General features: G+C 34.9%; 1 protein-coding gene across 1 annotated transcript; it reads left to right on the top strand.

Moving 5' to 3' along the window:
- Positions 1-1535: 1535 nt before the first annotated feature.
- On the top strand, positions 1536-15641 carry LOC135648352 (UDP-sugar pyrophosphorylase-like). Its single transcript, XM_065165978.1, has 17 exons — positions 1536-1725; positions 3084-3188; positions 4729-4845; positions 5853-5993; positions 6940-7039; positions 7863-7990; positions 8080-8151; positions 8253-8317; positions 8447-8507; positions 8611-8728; positions 9116-9240; positions 10777-10853; positions 11839-11944; positions 13091-13150; positions 14465-14545; positions 14808-15047; positions 15232-15641. The coding sequence occupies exons 1-17, from the start codon at positions 1612-1614 to the stop codon at positions 15397-15399; spliced, it is 1878 nt and encodes a 625-aa protein (XP_065022050.1). The 5' UTR covers positions 1536-1611; the 3' UTR covers positions 15400-15641.
- Positions 15642-16834: the final 1193 nt, after the last annotated feature.

Below are 16834 nucleotides of genomic sequence, written 5' to 3'. Positions count from 1 at the left end.
CATCAATCGATTTGTCTTTCCTTGATCGAGGTTAGTCCTACATCACTCAAAACATAAATTAGATCATAAACTCATCAATTAATTTCATCGTTAAAATTTGAGATTCAACAAAATAGCTTAACATCTATACATTCTCTCGTTAAATAAACTATTATAAGAATAATAAATACTATATAAAGTGACATTTTGAAGTATGCTTTGATTTGAAACTAATTAAATCAATATTTATGAGGTTTAAACACTTAAGAATGTAAATTAATTTAATTATCAGTTTTATCAAATAAATCACCAATACAGTCTAGTCTTTTGTAATAAGTAAAAACATGACACAACCATCTTCTACCATGAACTAAAGTAAGATAAGCGACATATAATATTAATATTTATATATTTTAAAAAAAATATTCATCCAAACACTCTCATTTACTTTCGGTGTTTAAACCAAATCAATTTTATCAAGTCAAATCGACGATCAATTTTGACCTTTTTATTATAAATTATGAAATTAAAACCCTTGCTTGAAGTATCCTCATCATCATCATAATAAATTATAAAACCATGCAAGTTTGCCAATGAACCCATAGATTTCATGAGCTAAAATTATCCTCATCATATCTATTCCTATTCTTGATCTGAGAACTCCTAAACGAATAGTTGACCCCCTTGCAAACCTAACTTGTATAGCCCATAGGTAAGTTCATTTTCCGAATGAGCCCATAGATCTCATATCTTAATTGGATTCCTCCTAGTCTCGAAATTCCAAGTCCATTAAAAAAATCATTTTCTTTTGAATAATGTGACCCACTCACACAAGTTGCTCCATGAGAAGCCCATGTGTGGAGCCCACATATCTCTGTGGGAAGTGAGGTTGAATCATGAGGTTTATTATATAACACTATGTTTTGGTAGATTCAATAACCCATTTTAAACTCAGTAATCATAGTCAACATCAATATTTAAACAACTTAAAATTATATTAATTAAATACCAACTCTTTGATGATAGAACATATAAAATATCCTAAAAAATGTTCCTTGAATATTGTTTGATGACTACTCTTTGATTAAAGTCTTCTTTGTTTCTTAATTCTCAACTCTCCACCCAAATATTATCTTTCTTTTAATGATCTCCAATGTCACAGAAATTTATATGATGTGATGTGGAACCCACTTGACAGTGGAGGAAGCATAAATCTGATATAAAGGTATTATACATTGGTATCCCACTAAAGTTCATAACATGGGAATATGTTCTATAATTTGTTAAAAGAAGAAGCTTCTTTTTAGATTACTCCTTCTGAAATATGCGGTGGTTGTCGAGAGAGATTCCAAATATTTCGTCTTTACCTAGGATGAGGATCCTCTGCAAACTGTTGCTAATCCTGTTCTCCTTCCAATTCCGCATCTCCACTGTGCATCTGCAGTATTCTCCATCTCGATCGTCCATTAGTCGATAGGATCGGACGGTCCTCGAGAGGAATTGGACAGGATCCGTGCTGGGGCACACGATAAATCCCGTGATGTGCCCTGGCGGGGTCTTAACTCTCTCGGTCGTCTCGTCTTCGCTCGGGTCTCCTGACGTCTCACGTTCGCCTTCGCTCTCGGGTTCGTGATGGCCTCCTCCGTCGCCGAGAAGCTCGCGGGGGTGCGCGTCGGCGACGGCGACGGGTGGGCCTCGGTGGCCCCTAATCTGCGGAAGAACCTCGGCGTTCTCTCGTCAGAGGAGGTCTCCGTCTCTTCAAAATTGCATCCGATTCCGTGTAGAGACTAAGAAATTATATTTTAATTTGCTTTGTTGTCATCTTCTATTATAGGGCAAGATTGTTCTGATCCGGATGTGGAGTTTGGTTTTCGAGAATCGAAATGAATGGATTTAGGGCTCTTTATTGTGATCTATCTTCTCCGTGGAGTAGACTAGGAATTACTTGGAAGAAGTCAGTTTTGGTCTTTGGTTGATCGATTTCTCTGTCTCGGCTTATATGTTTTCTGCATGGTCGTTGTGTGAGTCGTTTCATCGGATGCACAATTGATTTTGACTGTTAACGATAATGACGGAGATCGTCTTTTTAAAGCTACTAATTCTGTCCTTATCCCGAGCGATCCACATATGTTCGTGGAAAGAGAGCTTTCTCCTTTCAAGGCTTTATTGCTCCGCAGTTGCTTCTCATATCTTGGGGTTTCCTTTGCTAAGACCCGATATTGCATGCACCTACTAGTTTCCTCGTACTTCAACTGTCAGTCGCATATTTTACCTGCTCCGACTTAAACATAAATCCTGTAAAGTATGTGATTGGGTTGTGAGGATGCTAATATTATTTTATTATTAGCATTTTCCTTTATTTTATTCTATTGGGCTTTTATATTATCTTTCTGGAGACATGTAACTATCGCTCAAGTTTATTACCATGGCGGAGGGTTTTGGACTGTCTCTTGTGCGACTCGAGAATAGTTTTTGAATTTTCGTTTTGGGCTCAAGAACAGCATTTTACAGTGTTTGATAAGTCAGGTACCAGGAGCTGGAAGCTTTATTCTCTATGCTTGCCTTTTCTGTTGCCCTTGCCCTGCTTTTTATTTCTCAGAATTTTGTCTTAAAAAAATATTTTGATTTAGTTCCTTAATGCCATGGGTTATTTGAGCTGCAACAACCAAGGAGATGATTTACATTTAGAAAAGCGGACATGTTCTGCCAGACCAAAGCTTCCTAAAAATTTAGTTGGCTTTTTATTGAGTTTGCTGCACAATGTTCAGGTAGTATGTATCATATCACTCTGGATTTTAACTTTTGACTTGGTAAGACATTTGATCCAAGTTAAAGTTATCTATTTAATCGTGCCCCTTTTTATTTTAAGATATCATCATTTATCCATGAGAGAAGATGACCATTTGTCCTCCAACTGTTAAGTGGCTCCAATTAATGTATCAAAACAATTAGCATATTTCACACATAGCATTGTAGGAAAATTCTGCCAAAAATCTCAAAATTTGTTTGATACTGTAGCCATGATCATCATGTATATAGTAATATCCCTAATAACTTGCAGAATTCTGACTTATGTTCACTGCTGTTTTGCCACTGTTTACTAGATTGAGCTTGCAAAGATGTTGTTGCACGAGGGACAAAAACACCTCTTTGATCATTGGCCGGAGCCAGGTGTTGATGATGGGAGGAAGAAAAGTTTCTTTGATCAGGTCATTTATCAATTATAGTATTTATTTGTTCTGTTTATACATTATTCTTCAGAAGTTGATGTGGAAGATTAATGAATGCCTTTTCTTTTATAAAATGGTTAGTGTGGTTCATGAATAATCATGCCTTTATCGATTATCTGTTGAAGTTTTTGATTGCTTAAAGAGCAATTTCTAGTCTTAACAACTCAAAATATGCAATAGTCCCTAGTTTGTACTTGAGTTGTCTATAGACAGAGAAATATAAATTTCAATGACTTGAAAATAGAAGATATGTGTGTGTTGAAAATAGGTCCCTTCATGACAAATTATCAGGATTGTATTTCTTAGAAATATTTGATGGTCCATGGTGAAATGGTACCTCTGATCAGGTTGTCTAAAATGTTCTTTCAGTATTATACTTTCATGTAAATCATAGAGCAATCTGAAGTTAAAATTGTGGGTTGCTTGAACTTATGCATACCATGGTCATCTGCAGGGTATGCTTGCACAGAAATAAAGTACATAAATGCAGACTTGCATTGTTATTCTTCTGTTAATTTTCCAGGATTGATCAACAGACAAATTTTTAATTGATAATTATTCTTTTACTAGTAACCTAAAAAAACCCAAATTTAGCAGTCTTCTGTGGAACTTTGCCTAGATTGTCTGGACAAATCTTGGGTGGGGTCACTGCTCCACTGTTAACTTGCTTGGGACATGGTTGATTCTGCAAGATGTTGACTCTCTTTCCATTTTAAGAGAAATATGCTTTACATGATCACAAAAAGTGACACCCTATGCTACAATTCACTCTGATAGGTTCATGCCTAGTAATTTAGACACAATAAGCCTAAAAATGCCTGAAACAACCCATCATCCACTTTGCTTTGAGATAATGTAGGCATCATCATCTCCCTCGGTAGGCTAATCTATTGGATTTTAATGTGGATCTTTGAGAAAATCCCACCTTGAGGTGCACGAGGTAACCCCTTACTCAATGTGTCAGCCAACATGGAGTGGTCCACGGTGTTCCCTCTGACACTGATATCAGGATTTGGGCTCCATAAACCTACTGGTTCACTGAGTATAGTGGCCCTTATGTTATGTGGCTTAAAATGCTGCATATTGAAAATGTTCCTTAAATTAAGCTGCCAAAAACCTGTGTAGCGAAAATTAGTCCTGAAAATTGAAGGTCTTTCCCCTTTAAATTTTGGCATACTTGTTTTGGATATCAAACAGATTTCATAAATAATAATTATTGATTGTTAAAATAACAGAATAGTACATGTGGTTTTAAATAGAAAAATAAAATATATCAAAAGTTATAAACAGCAACTTCAATTTGAATTGCATATAATCCAAACACTTCCTCTTCCAATTTGTTAAAGGTGGAGATATCCAGGTGAACTGTTGGAGTCAATGTATTGTGTTGATTCTTTGCTTGTTCTGCAGCTCTGGCAGTCATTAACCAATCTTTAGACTATTCCTATTAGAACTCATTTACGCAAAGTTCATTTGTATTCTATGCTGCTTATCTTGTTGAAATTAGTGTTCTTTGTAGGTTGCCCGGCTTAATTCAAGCTATCCTGGTGGTTTGGTGTCATATATTCAAAATGCGAAGAGGCTCTTAGCCGACTCTAAAGCTGGAAAAAATCCATACGATGGCTTTACTCCTACGGTGAGTAAGCCTTGTGTTATTGTTCTTTTTTTTTTTCATCATATATGCATTTTTCACACAGTTGCTTCTCGTTTCCGTCTTCTCACAATTATTATAATTGTGTAGTCGAGTCATTCATAGATAAGATCCATGAAAGCTTGAACATTCCATTTTATTGTTACTTCTTCCAAGTTATGCAAGAACAGAAATGATCTGGCAATCCATGGATGCTGTACCTCCTCAAATTGAGGTCAAAATTTAAATTAACAACTTTAAGAGCATAAAAGCTTTTGGTGGCTTTATTATAGCACATAAAATTATTTGAGAGATAAATATAAGCAAAGGAAAATTGCAGCATTTTGGAAGTTGGATGGAGATTTTGTTATGTATTTCATATACATTTATCTCCCATTCGTTATAAATTTTAGACCATCCCATACACAATTATATTTTTAGTTTTTATCCCATCATTCAGTAAGTAATTTCTCTAATACCCTGAAATATCACTTCAAAATATCTTTTTCATATGCTCTTCTAGTTTGTGAACCTTGGAATGAAGATATGATTAGTTTTTTCCTGACCTAGGTAACTAAGATTTGAGTAATAGAAATGGCCTTTTTACTTGCAGGCGAGGTATATCATGCATTGACCCTCTCCAGACTATATTAGTAGGAGCCTTGTGCATTGGTTTGCCCCTGTTTATAAATATCTCTCAATATCCTGCTTGCCTTATTTTTTTTAGCTTGATATTGTTTTATTGGAATTACCATAAAGGAGTTGGATATTTGAATATGTTCAAACTTCAAGATATAGATAATGTGACACCTTGAACTGTATTAGATGCTTTCATATTTCTGTGCAAGTTCCAAAGATTTGTTGCTTAGTTAAAGTACTTCTGCACTTCCAGTAGCTGTATACTTTATTCAGCATTACTATGACAAGGTTATAAGGTACAGTACTAGAAGACATCAATCTACTTATTCCGATTCACTTGAGGAAGACAAATGATTTGGGAAGTGTTTGTGTAGGTTCCATCAGGGGAAGTACTAAAATTCGGTGATGATAACTTCATCATGTTGGAAGAGGTTGGCGTTAGAGAAGCAAGAAAGGCTGCATTTGTCCTTGTTGCAGGTGGGCTTGGGGAACGTCTTGGGTACAAGGGAATAAAAGTAAGAATGATGCTCCTCTTATGAACAGATTATTAATTGCCTTCAAATGACCCGATTAGCAATGCTGATTATTTGGTCATAAGATTTAATGAATATATATCTTCTACATTAGCATGACTACATGATTTTATAAATACATGATAATGAATATCTATGAGTGTGGACTCCCTTGTGGTAGACATAGCCAAATACTTATATTAATTATACAGGTCTCTCTTCTTGCACAGCCAATAAAGTGATTGGTGGTCTGCCACCTGTCACCTATCAGTAATTTGCAAGCTCAGATGCATTTTAAAATTGGCAGATGTTTTATGACCACATGTGCTGCTAAATTCAATTTATACTTATTGAGTGTAACACACAAGCATTACCAGCATATTATATGAATTCTTTGCTCATTGCTCTTTCAATTCTGTTGGTTACAGATCAGGATAAATGGAATAAGATATCAAGTGAGATCTACCTTTTCAGACTGTGATGACTATGGGCAAATTTGAAATATTATCTAATGTGAACGAAAGAATGATAATGAATTTATTAACATGTAATCAGCCATTTTGTGATTTGTGGCTACTTCTATTTAGTTAGTTACTTCTTTATGCTATTGTTTGACATTTTCAAAATGATTTTTTAATCAAGGCAAGAACAAGGTCACAGTAAAGGTAGGGCTATACCACATTATGGTGACATGTTTTAATGTTTGCACATTCATATCTATTTAAGCTTCTCTAGTAGTTGGCCCAAAGTTGACCTTTACAGCAATAGCTAAATCTGATTTATGGTTAGCCATTAGCCAGTTTCCTTAATATGCTATTATAAAAAGTGTAAGTGTTTTCCTTGATTTAATATACTTGATACTGTATGCATTTTTGCTTTTGAAGAGAGCTTCTAAGATTGTATTTTTGCGAGTTTAAATCTCTAAAGAGTGCCTGATTTTCTATTGCAGTTGTCTCTACCTGTAGAAACCACTACTGGCAGATGCTTCATTCAACATTATATAGAATCCATTCTAGCATTGCAGGAGGCTAGTTCTAGACAAGCACAAGGTTTGCACATGTATTTGTTCTTTGGAAACATTAGCACCGCAGATTATTATTTTGTTCGAGAAGACCTAGAATTCAAAGTGCATTTTCGTGTTCTAAGAAAAGATGGAAATTATTGTTTAAAATTTGAAATATGTTCCATCAGGAGTCTCATCGAGGTTTTGCTTTAGTATATTAGAATGTGTGGTCTGTTCACTATGAATTTTCTGAACCTGCTCTGCATGCATGATTCAGGACAGGGTCATTCTTTCATATTTTGGCTTTCATTTATCTTTTTGCATCTATTTTTGTAACTCTACTCAGACACTATTGGCCCTTGGGCCTCAGGTATCTTATATGGCTGTGGAACATTTACAGCAAACTAGTGATTATTTCTATTGGCGACATACATGACATGTTTGCCAAAATTTTGACATAGAAACTTGGCTTATCGTAAGACAATAATATCTCCTAATATATGGCTTTTGACTCTCATCTTTCATTCCTTGGAACCTTGATGCGATAAAATACCAAAATGGTAATGTTTTTTAACTAGAGCTTGTGCTGAAGTCAATCCTTTATAACCTGATTGTTATTCTCTATTTGATAAGATTTTTTTGAAGTATTCTATTTTGACATTGTTAAAATCTTTGTAAGTGTTCACTTGTCACTCTTACTGAGTTAACTAATAGGATTTTTTTAAATATATCAATAAAGGTTGCATAATTTGAGAGTAATTACAACTTTTGGTATGTAAACGTTGCACACACACACACACACACATATTCTCTAACTGGACTGTTATACGCATGCTGCAGCTTACTCTTGGTACTGATAATTTTTGTAGGTCAATGTAAAGCTGAGATTCCTCTGGTGATAATGACATCTGATGACACTCATTCACCAACAGTAGATCTACTGGAGTCTAATAATTACTTTGGAATGAAATCCACACAAGTGACACTTCTGAAGCAGGTGGTTATCAAGCAGCTCTTTTGGTTAATTGGATATTGTCAAAGCTTCTTAGATTATATGGTTGACAGTGCTATTTACATTCATTTTAGGAAAAAGTAGCATGCCTAGATGATAATGATGCAAGATTAGCATTTGATCCTAATGACAAATACAAAATACAGGTAATTTTTGTATTCATCGCTCGGAAGTTCACTCTTTCATTGAATGAAATCTAGTTCTTGGTTTTTTTTCCTCATTACCTCTACTTTTGATGATTAACCAGACAAAGCCTCATGGTCATGGCGATGTGCATGCACTACTTTATTCTAGTGGTATTCTGGAAATATGGTGTGTAATTCACTCAGTTACATGAATATTGCATCTCTCTCTACTCATACTCTGCTGGTAGTCTCTTATGGACCAAAGATGAAGTTGTTCATGCTCATAACATCCACACAAATGTTTTCTGTTTCTCAGGAGGACGGCAGGCAAAAAATGGGTTCTGTTCTTCCAAGATACTAATGGATTACTCTTTAAGGTTGATTTCTGCGGACTCCTTGCACAAATTTGAATTTCACTTACTGTATGTCTTGCTATTTCAAAAAATGATGGTTTCTGTTCCCTTCGCTATTGCTGATTAGGCAATTCCAGCTTCTCTTGGTGTTAGTGCTACAAAGGGATACCATGTTAATTCTCTTGCTGTTCCTAGGAAGGCAAAAGAAGCTATTGGAGGAATAACAAAGCTTACTCACACTGATGGTAATTCAATCCCTTATGTTCACTGAGGAAAAACAAAGCTTACTCCAGCTTACTCATGCTGGTTTGAGAAAAAAACAGATTATTTATCTTATATTGTCTTTTGTTTTTTCCTAAATATTTTTAGAACTGTGCTATATAGTATGTTACTTTGGTGTCTATTTCTTTTCCATGGTTATTGCTTCTGAGCTCCTGATCATATGTTGACATTGAACTTTCAGTTTTGTTTGTATTTGCTTAGTCTTGGTAAAGCTGATAGTGCTTTCATTTAGTTTAACGGTTTCAAGTTTATGATAGTTTACTTCACCATTTCATGTGTATGTTGTCATATTGTTATTATCTAATCTCCAAAGCTTATATACTTACTAATTGAATAATATATTGTTTTAGGGAGGAGTATGGTTATTAATGTGGAATATAATCAGCTGGACCCATTACTTCGAGCAACTGGACATCCTGATGGAGATGTGAATTGTGATACAGGATTTTCTCCCTTTCCTGGAAACATAAATCAGGTGCACATCTATTCATTTATGAAATGTTTAATGCTATCTGATGCGATGGGGAATCATACGGTGGTAAAAAGGGTGTAATGACTGGCATTGTAGAAGATAAGTGCTGTTGGGTTGGGGAAACAGAGAGGAAAAGTAGCAGGAAGATGGTGACCAAAATATTTTAGGCCTCCTGTCCATGAAGAAAAGCATATTTTAATTAAGTTTATTAGATAGAACTTCAATTACAAGCTATATGTTTACCTAAATCTTAACTAAATTAGGCCTTATAAAGAAAAGTTATGGATACAACGTAACTTTCACAAAATTCCTTGAAAAGAGACCTCTATATCTCTGTGAACTCTAAGTCCTGATGACTTAAAAATTAACTCTCACTGGAATCAAGTTTATCCTTGTTCTATAACCAAAATACAGAGTGGATTACATCATAATTAGTTTGGGCTACATCAAACGACACTCAATTGTGCCACTTGAACCCTTCAGAACCAGAATTGCCTAAAATGAATGTTGGCAGTGATCTGATATGGTTATGCCAATATTATAATTTCAAAACCCAGATACTGACTCTAGTTTTAGTTGCAGTTATCTCAACTATTTTCAACATACGCTGGTAGATTGATGCAGACCAGAAGTGAGATTCCATAGATCTGAAAGTGACAAGCATAGGTTGCTTGAACACCAAAGTTATATGATAGTTGAGATATGAGTTCATTCAAGGAAATTATTTGATTGTGTATATTTTTCCTCATGTATTCATATCAGATGATTGTGTTTTTTCGTTCAGTTGGTACTGATATTAGATATCTGTCAGAAGTATATTGGTATTTCATGGGTGAAAAATTTACTGCAGATAGATATTGATTTTATTTGTATCTCATTTTTGAGTCCACATAAATATCTTTTGTTAATTTTTTTTGCAATTTGACTCTGCACTTCAAGTTCAATTAGCATCCAGGTCCAACTGGATCGAATAATATTATACACATGTAAAGTAATTTTGGAGGAATTTTGAAGCAATAAGATTACTCATATGAGATGCAGTAACATTGATGGTTAAACAAACTCAGAAGACATTATAGTTTGCTGCTGCTTAGTTATTAAGGCCAGTCCAGATATTGACCCAGTTAAGTCTTGGGTCATTATTCAATCAATATTCAATATTATCTTTAACTAACTGATATATAAAGTGTATATATTGCATGCATTAACATATTTGATATTTCCATGCATGAGATGTTAGATTCTACATAATTTTACAACACACATGGCTATTTCATTGCCTGTCCACTAGTCTAGGGACCCAGGCAGCACATCTTCTGGCAACAATGTGTTTTAGGAATTAAATAATTAATAATTGATCCATTTTAACCGTTCAGTTCTTCTATGGCAATAACATATTATACCTACTCTTATGGTTGCACCATTTTATTCCTTAACATTGTGCTATCTTACTATGCACTTTGTCAACAATCAAAATCAGCTATTATTTTGAAATGCAAAATTGAAAATAGTAGGATTTATTTGATATCTTTTCTGCAGCTGATTTTGGAACTAGAGCCATATTTTGAGGAACTTAGCAAAACACAAGGCGCTATTTCAGAATTTGTTAATCCAAAGTAAGTAATTTTTCTTGTTCTTTGCCAAAAATTGGTATAATCTTGTGAAGAATACTATTAGTGAAAAGAATGCAACATTGATGCATCATTACACTTGATGGGAGAATCCTCTAAGGGTGAATATGATATCTATTAGCCATTTCTATATTGTGTTTTCTTTTTGAAAAAGATGATTATAAATTGATATTCTTACTTTCTTATCATGTCTAACTGTAAATGTGAAGTTTTCTGTTGTGGACCTCATGTTTTTTCATCAAAGCTGAAACTTACAAAATCTAACTTAGCAGGAACATGTAAAGCAAGGAAACTCTTTTTGGTAGTACGTGGTTTGCTGAGTGCTGACACCTAGTGGCTAGTGATACACCTTCCGAGCACTGTGTTGATTCGGCATGTCAATGTGTGCTAAATGTAGAATAACAAACCATTTATTTCTGGGCAAGCGGAATCATATTTATAGATATCACCTTTCCTAATTTAATAAATCTATTTTCTAATTATAGCAGTATAAACATATTTAACATGGCTGACATATTCTGCTGTATACTTCATTTGGGCTATAAGCTTCCTTGGCCAACTTCATAGAGGGGATTCTTTTAGGAGAACTGCTAATGCCTGTCATCCTAACAACTGACAATCACATCATTTGTATAAAATTTGGTACCCTTGAAATTCTTCCTGCTGAACATAGACTAAACTTGTCACCCAGTTACATGATGTCATGCTCTATGTTAACAGATAGGGAGATAACTAAATTGTTACTATTCGGATTTTCAAAACATGTTTATTTATCTCCAATAAAAAATAGAAATAATGGAAAGGTATGAAAAGACACCATATATTAAAAATCAAAACCTAATTAATATACCAATATGGCTAAACTAAGACATAATGACTGTACAGCATGCATCTGACATGTCTTTCAGTGGATTTCTTTTTTCATTTATAAAACATGTTAATAATTAATTGTAGTTTGCTTGTTTTTCAGATACAAGGATTCCACAAAGACATCCTTTAAATCTTCAACTAGATTGGAGTGCATGATGCAAGATTATCCAAAAACTTTATCTCCATCAGCAAGGGTTGGTTTCACAGTAAGTGAATATTACTTTACATTTTGAAGATTTTTGAACATTTACTCATGAACCAAATATGGTGAAGGCTGGGGTTCACCGAATTGATATAATATTTTGCTTCCAATCTTTTGATACTGTTGTTAAATTCCTTAGAATTTATCACAATTTCTGCTTTGAGCTCATAAAACATGGTTTGCACCTTGTTTCCATCTTTCTTTTTTGAAAAATGAAAATTACATTTAGAATGGATGGCTTTCATCTTTTGCAAGATGGTTGTGAATCTAGGAGCCACATTCCGAACCATCTTGGATCCTATTGAAGATTGATTGTGGAAATTGTTGGTGCATATATCATCATACTTGCTCTGATACTGAATCATTAGGAATTACTTCCTTTACTGATGCTTCTTCAGTTCAAGAAGTGAAGAAGCCTTTCAAAGAAAATTAAAAGAGAATGGCCTAGTTTAAACTTTAAAGTAATGTTAATTTAACCTGATTAGCAATCTATAAATTAACCAAAATTTATAATGGCCTTATTTAAAGTAGTGTTAAGCCTTCCAAATAATGGCCTTCGTTATCACTCAAAATTTAGTAAAATTAATGAAGTGATGTTGAAGGTCACTCACAATTGGTCTTATTTATAGATTGCTATTTTCCCAGTGTTAATTACAAAAGGCCAAGATTGAATGTTGACCAAAAATACCTTTGGATATATGTGCTGTTCTTTTCCTGAAGGTATCTCTGGTGTAAGGCTGGCATAGGGTTAGTGTTGATTATGCTGGTAGCTGGTTAGCAGGTATCGTTTCAGCTTGTTGCTAGTACACTGCCATATGGCAGATTTGAAATCTTTTATGGAGCTCTTTTGATTGGAGGTATGCATAATTGATTGGAAAAGACACATATTTTGGTTTGCCTTATATTGTAAACAGATCTCTGAAAATTGAGGTAGTAGCTTAGGCTTGAATAATTATTCAATCTCTTTTTGGTTCCCAAGTTGGCTATTTCTTTTCGTTTAAGTAGCATTGGAACTAAAACTTTTAGTGGATACTAAATGTTAGTTCTTGTGCTTCTGACGGATACATGAAAATGATAAAATTTTTACAATCTGAGTTCATTGAACTTACTGAAAATAACTTATTGTAGCAATGGTCTTCTAATGTCATAGGTGATGGATACATGGTTTGCTTATTCCCCAGTGAAGAATAACCCTGAAGATGCTGCTAAGGTAAAATATTTTTGTATTGCTTTCTTTTTTTCGGTTGCAGATACTGCAAATAATACTAGTTTGTTCATACTTCTTCACAGTGTTGCTGAATGGCTTGGTTAATCAAACTAAGAGAGTACATGAAGAATCACTTAAATTGAGTTTTTATTTAACTCACATGGGGAGCAACTAACTTGATACATTTCGAATCTCTTAAGTTATTATGAAAATTGGTAAACACATTGTTTATTGTTACTCTTTTTCCAAGAAATTCACCAAACAATAAGGAGAAATTGACAATAAAAAGTTCTGTCGGCTGCAAAAATGGTAATAGTGTGACTTTGGGGGTGATTGAAGAGGGAAAGTGTTAACATATAAGCTTATTATTCAGTGCAGTATATCCTGTGATTTCCCTAATCCAAACAAATCTAAGTTTCTAATTTTCAGTTCTCTCTATAGGAGATCTTTTCAGAAAAAATTTTTAGCAAGATTTTTAATAATGTCTATTCATATTCTAATCTCATTGCTGCATATCGATCAATATGGAGCTAGAGAGTATGCCTCTGCATGCTGGTAAAAGAAATTTTAAGAATAAGATGTTTGTATGATAATATTAAAGTGTCACTATACTAAGCAAGGTCTGCCATATCGAATCGTACCGTCCGGTACCGGTCCACACTGTAGCAGTACAGTGTACTGTTGCAGTGCACTGTTACAGTAGAAATACAGTGCACCAGTACACTGTAGTAAAGCACTGTAGCAGTATTACAGTGCTCGATGCACCTGGGTGTACCGCTCGGTACACCATACCGTACCGGTACCGAGCCCAGGTCGAAATACTGGTACGGTACGATATTACGAACCTTGATACTAAGTATGGTGGAGTCAGTATATGATATTTGAAAATTGAAACAATGGAGTAAAAATTGGTAGAGTTGATTATAATTTGGTTTCAAGCATGATTTAAAATCTTGGATTCAGGGTTTATCAGTTACCTGTAAATGTGATTGGTAATGGGTTATTTGGGATCAGGTTCCTCTGTTATCGATCCTTCCCTGGGCCTGTAATTCTCCACTGCCTTATGCATTTGTTATTGATGATTATCTATTTTCTCTATGGATACTTATGTATATTGTGGATGTTTTCCGGAAGGGAATGCAAGACTTCCGGCTTCTGATTGCTTAAGAGCCACATATCAGATGCCCTTGTCTGCTCTCTTGTTAGCAGCGAAATTATACTCTTTTAGTATTTTGTTGTTAATTTCAATGTTGTGCATTCTGTTTATCTTGCATTTGAGACTTTCCACAATGATTAGTATTTATCGTTCCCTTGTAGGTGCCAAAGGGAAATCCATATCACAGTGCAACCAGTGGAGAGATGGCTATCTATAGGGCTAACAGCCTCATTCTCAAAAAGGTTACATTTATTTCTTAAATATTTTAATATATCTAATTACAAAAAGAGAACGTTTATGATACTTGGTAGTGTACCACACAATGCTGCATGAAGCTAGAGTGTACATAGGATTTTTTTTTAGAATTCAGTTTTTGTTTAAATGTGAGATACAGTAAAACATTGGAATGGTTTGCTAAGAAGACCTAAATTCTGAAACAGGGATTGACCTGTTGATTCATTTGATCTCAGATCCATGTTTCTAAGTGATTACTATATTTGTCAGGCTGGAATCCAGATGTCCGATCCTATCACTGATGTCTTCAATGGACAAGAGGTGGAGGTGTGGCCTCGTATAACATGGAGCCCAAAATGGGCAGTAACATTTAGTGATGTCAAAAGAAAAGTTGAAGCGGGATGCTCTGTATCACAAATATCTACCCTTGTCATCAATGGCCAAAATGTATTCCTTGATTCCCTGTCCTTGGATGGAACCCTCATTGTAAATGCCATCGACGAAGCAGAGGTATTTTAGCTAGTCTTATCGAAGAACTTTTCTTTTATCATGGGTTTCATGTCTTCATTTGATATAGTCTGTCACTCCGGATATCGATTGAGATCCTTATCGTAAAAAAAAAAAAATCAGTTTTGAGAAACTTTATTTAAAATTTGTGGTTGATTGAAAGATAAGACTCATTTGCTTCTTGCAGGTGAAAGTGACTGGTTCTGTTCAAAACAAAGGATGGGTTCTTGAGCACATTGATTACAAAGATACCTCCATCCCCGAGAAAACTAGAATAAGAGGCTTTAGAATTCAGAAGATTGAGCAGCTAGAGCTGAACTATACTGAACCAGGAAATTTCTGCTTCAAATCATGAACAAGGTTCTGACTTTGCTAGGCATGACCAAATATTTATGTAACAAATATTTATTCATTTGTTAGCTGGAATAATCGGCACATTCTGTGTCGTCTTTTCCATTTTTTATTTTTGAGAAATAAGTACAAAAGGTGAACTTTTCACTACAGAAAATCTAATACTGTGACCCACTGATCAGTGACAATTATGTTCGACTTTGTTGTTCTCCATATCTAATCTTAAGTCTTGATCTCTTTACCTTTTCTAAGCTTCTTTGAGGTGAATCAATGGCTAATCGCCTGTTATGCAACAGATGGATGTAAGCCTTGTCATGCAATTGTATTGTTCTGCAAGATTGTCAAGTAACCTTTATTGAAGGAAACTAATTAAAATACTGGTTCTTGTGGTGGCAGCCAGCATTGAAGATATGTGGTAAACAGATTTAAATGTCTCTACTTTTTCAATGAGTAACAAGATCAAATTTCTCTAACATTTTTACTGAAATTTCATTTAATATTTTAATCTCATATTTGGAAATTAAAACTTTGTGAGATCCACATATATATATATATATATATATATATATATATATATATATATATATATATATATATATATATATATATATATATATATATATATATATATATATCAAGTTAACAAGGCGGGCTGGAAGACACTGCGCCATGTGGACGTCGAGGGATACGAAAAGACACTGTTGGAAGTGAAATGAGAATGGCCGCCAGGCACGACTAGGGGCTCGATTGATAGCACGAGTCCTGAAGCGTTCTACCAGTCGCGAATGAGTCGTTAATCGAGTCGCATCACAACGCCACTCCACCGTTTGTTTGGGCGTTCAATTTCCTAGGGGAAGAACATGTCGTTGCGTGCCATGCTCTCTCCCGCTTCCCGCTTTGGTCTTCGGTCGTCAGGTCCCCATGTCCTTGTCTATTCTCCATCTCGATGCACTGCTTTTGGTTGAAAACATCACGAGTTTGGTTCCGCGTTTCGATTGCTTATGCCCTTCGCTTGCCAAATAAAAGATCCCTTCATCATCTAATCAGTATATTCTCTTATTCGTCAATCTCTTCATGGCAAGAATGCTACATTTTGCTGGCTTTAATCTTTCTTATGCAATTCTTTCTTGTTTGACTTCACTTTTGTCCTCATGAGTAGATGTTAAATCTTGTAATGAAGCCTTTCCTGACTACCTGGGACAAAGCCCTAACTTGTTAGCCTATCATTAGAGGGGATTGATGGCCCTTTTTCGTCTTTTTGAGACCCTTCAGTCCCTTCCTAGTCGATGTTGCATTTTCTTTTCCTTTCAAATCTTCACTTTTATCTTTTTGGAAACCTTGCACTAATACCTAGCTTTTGAGGCTTTATTTAGATTGTGATTGATGAGCGCAAGGGCCAAGAAACAAAACTCCTCCTCTTCCGTTGTATAGCTTCTTCA

This window comes from Musa acuminata, chromosome BXJ3-9, assembly GCF_036884655.1.
Source record: "Musa acuminata AAA Group cultivar baxijiao chromosome BXJ3-9, Cavendish_Baxijiao_AAA, whole genome shotgun sequence".
Classification (NCBI taxonomy): domain Eukaryota; kingdom Viridiplantae; phylum Streptophyta; class Magnoliopsida; order Zingiberales; family Musaceae; genus Musa; species Musa acuminata.
This window is presented reverse-complemented; position numbering and strand designations above follow the sequence as displayed.

Coding starts and splice junctions, on each gene's coding strand:
- LOC135648352 (XM_065165978.1), top strand. CDS start 1,612: ATGGCCTCCTCCGTCGCCGAGAAGCTCGCGGGGGTGCGCGTCGGCGAC. Junction 4,846..5,852: donor ACGATGGCTTTACTCCTACG/GTGAGTAAGCCT, acceptor GTGTTTGTGTAG/GTTCCATCAGGGGAAGTACT. Junction 8,318..8,446: donor AGTGGTATTCTGGAAATATG/GTGTGTAATTCA, acceptor TCTGTTTCTCAG/GAGGACGGCAGGCAAAAAAT.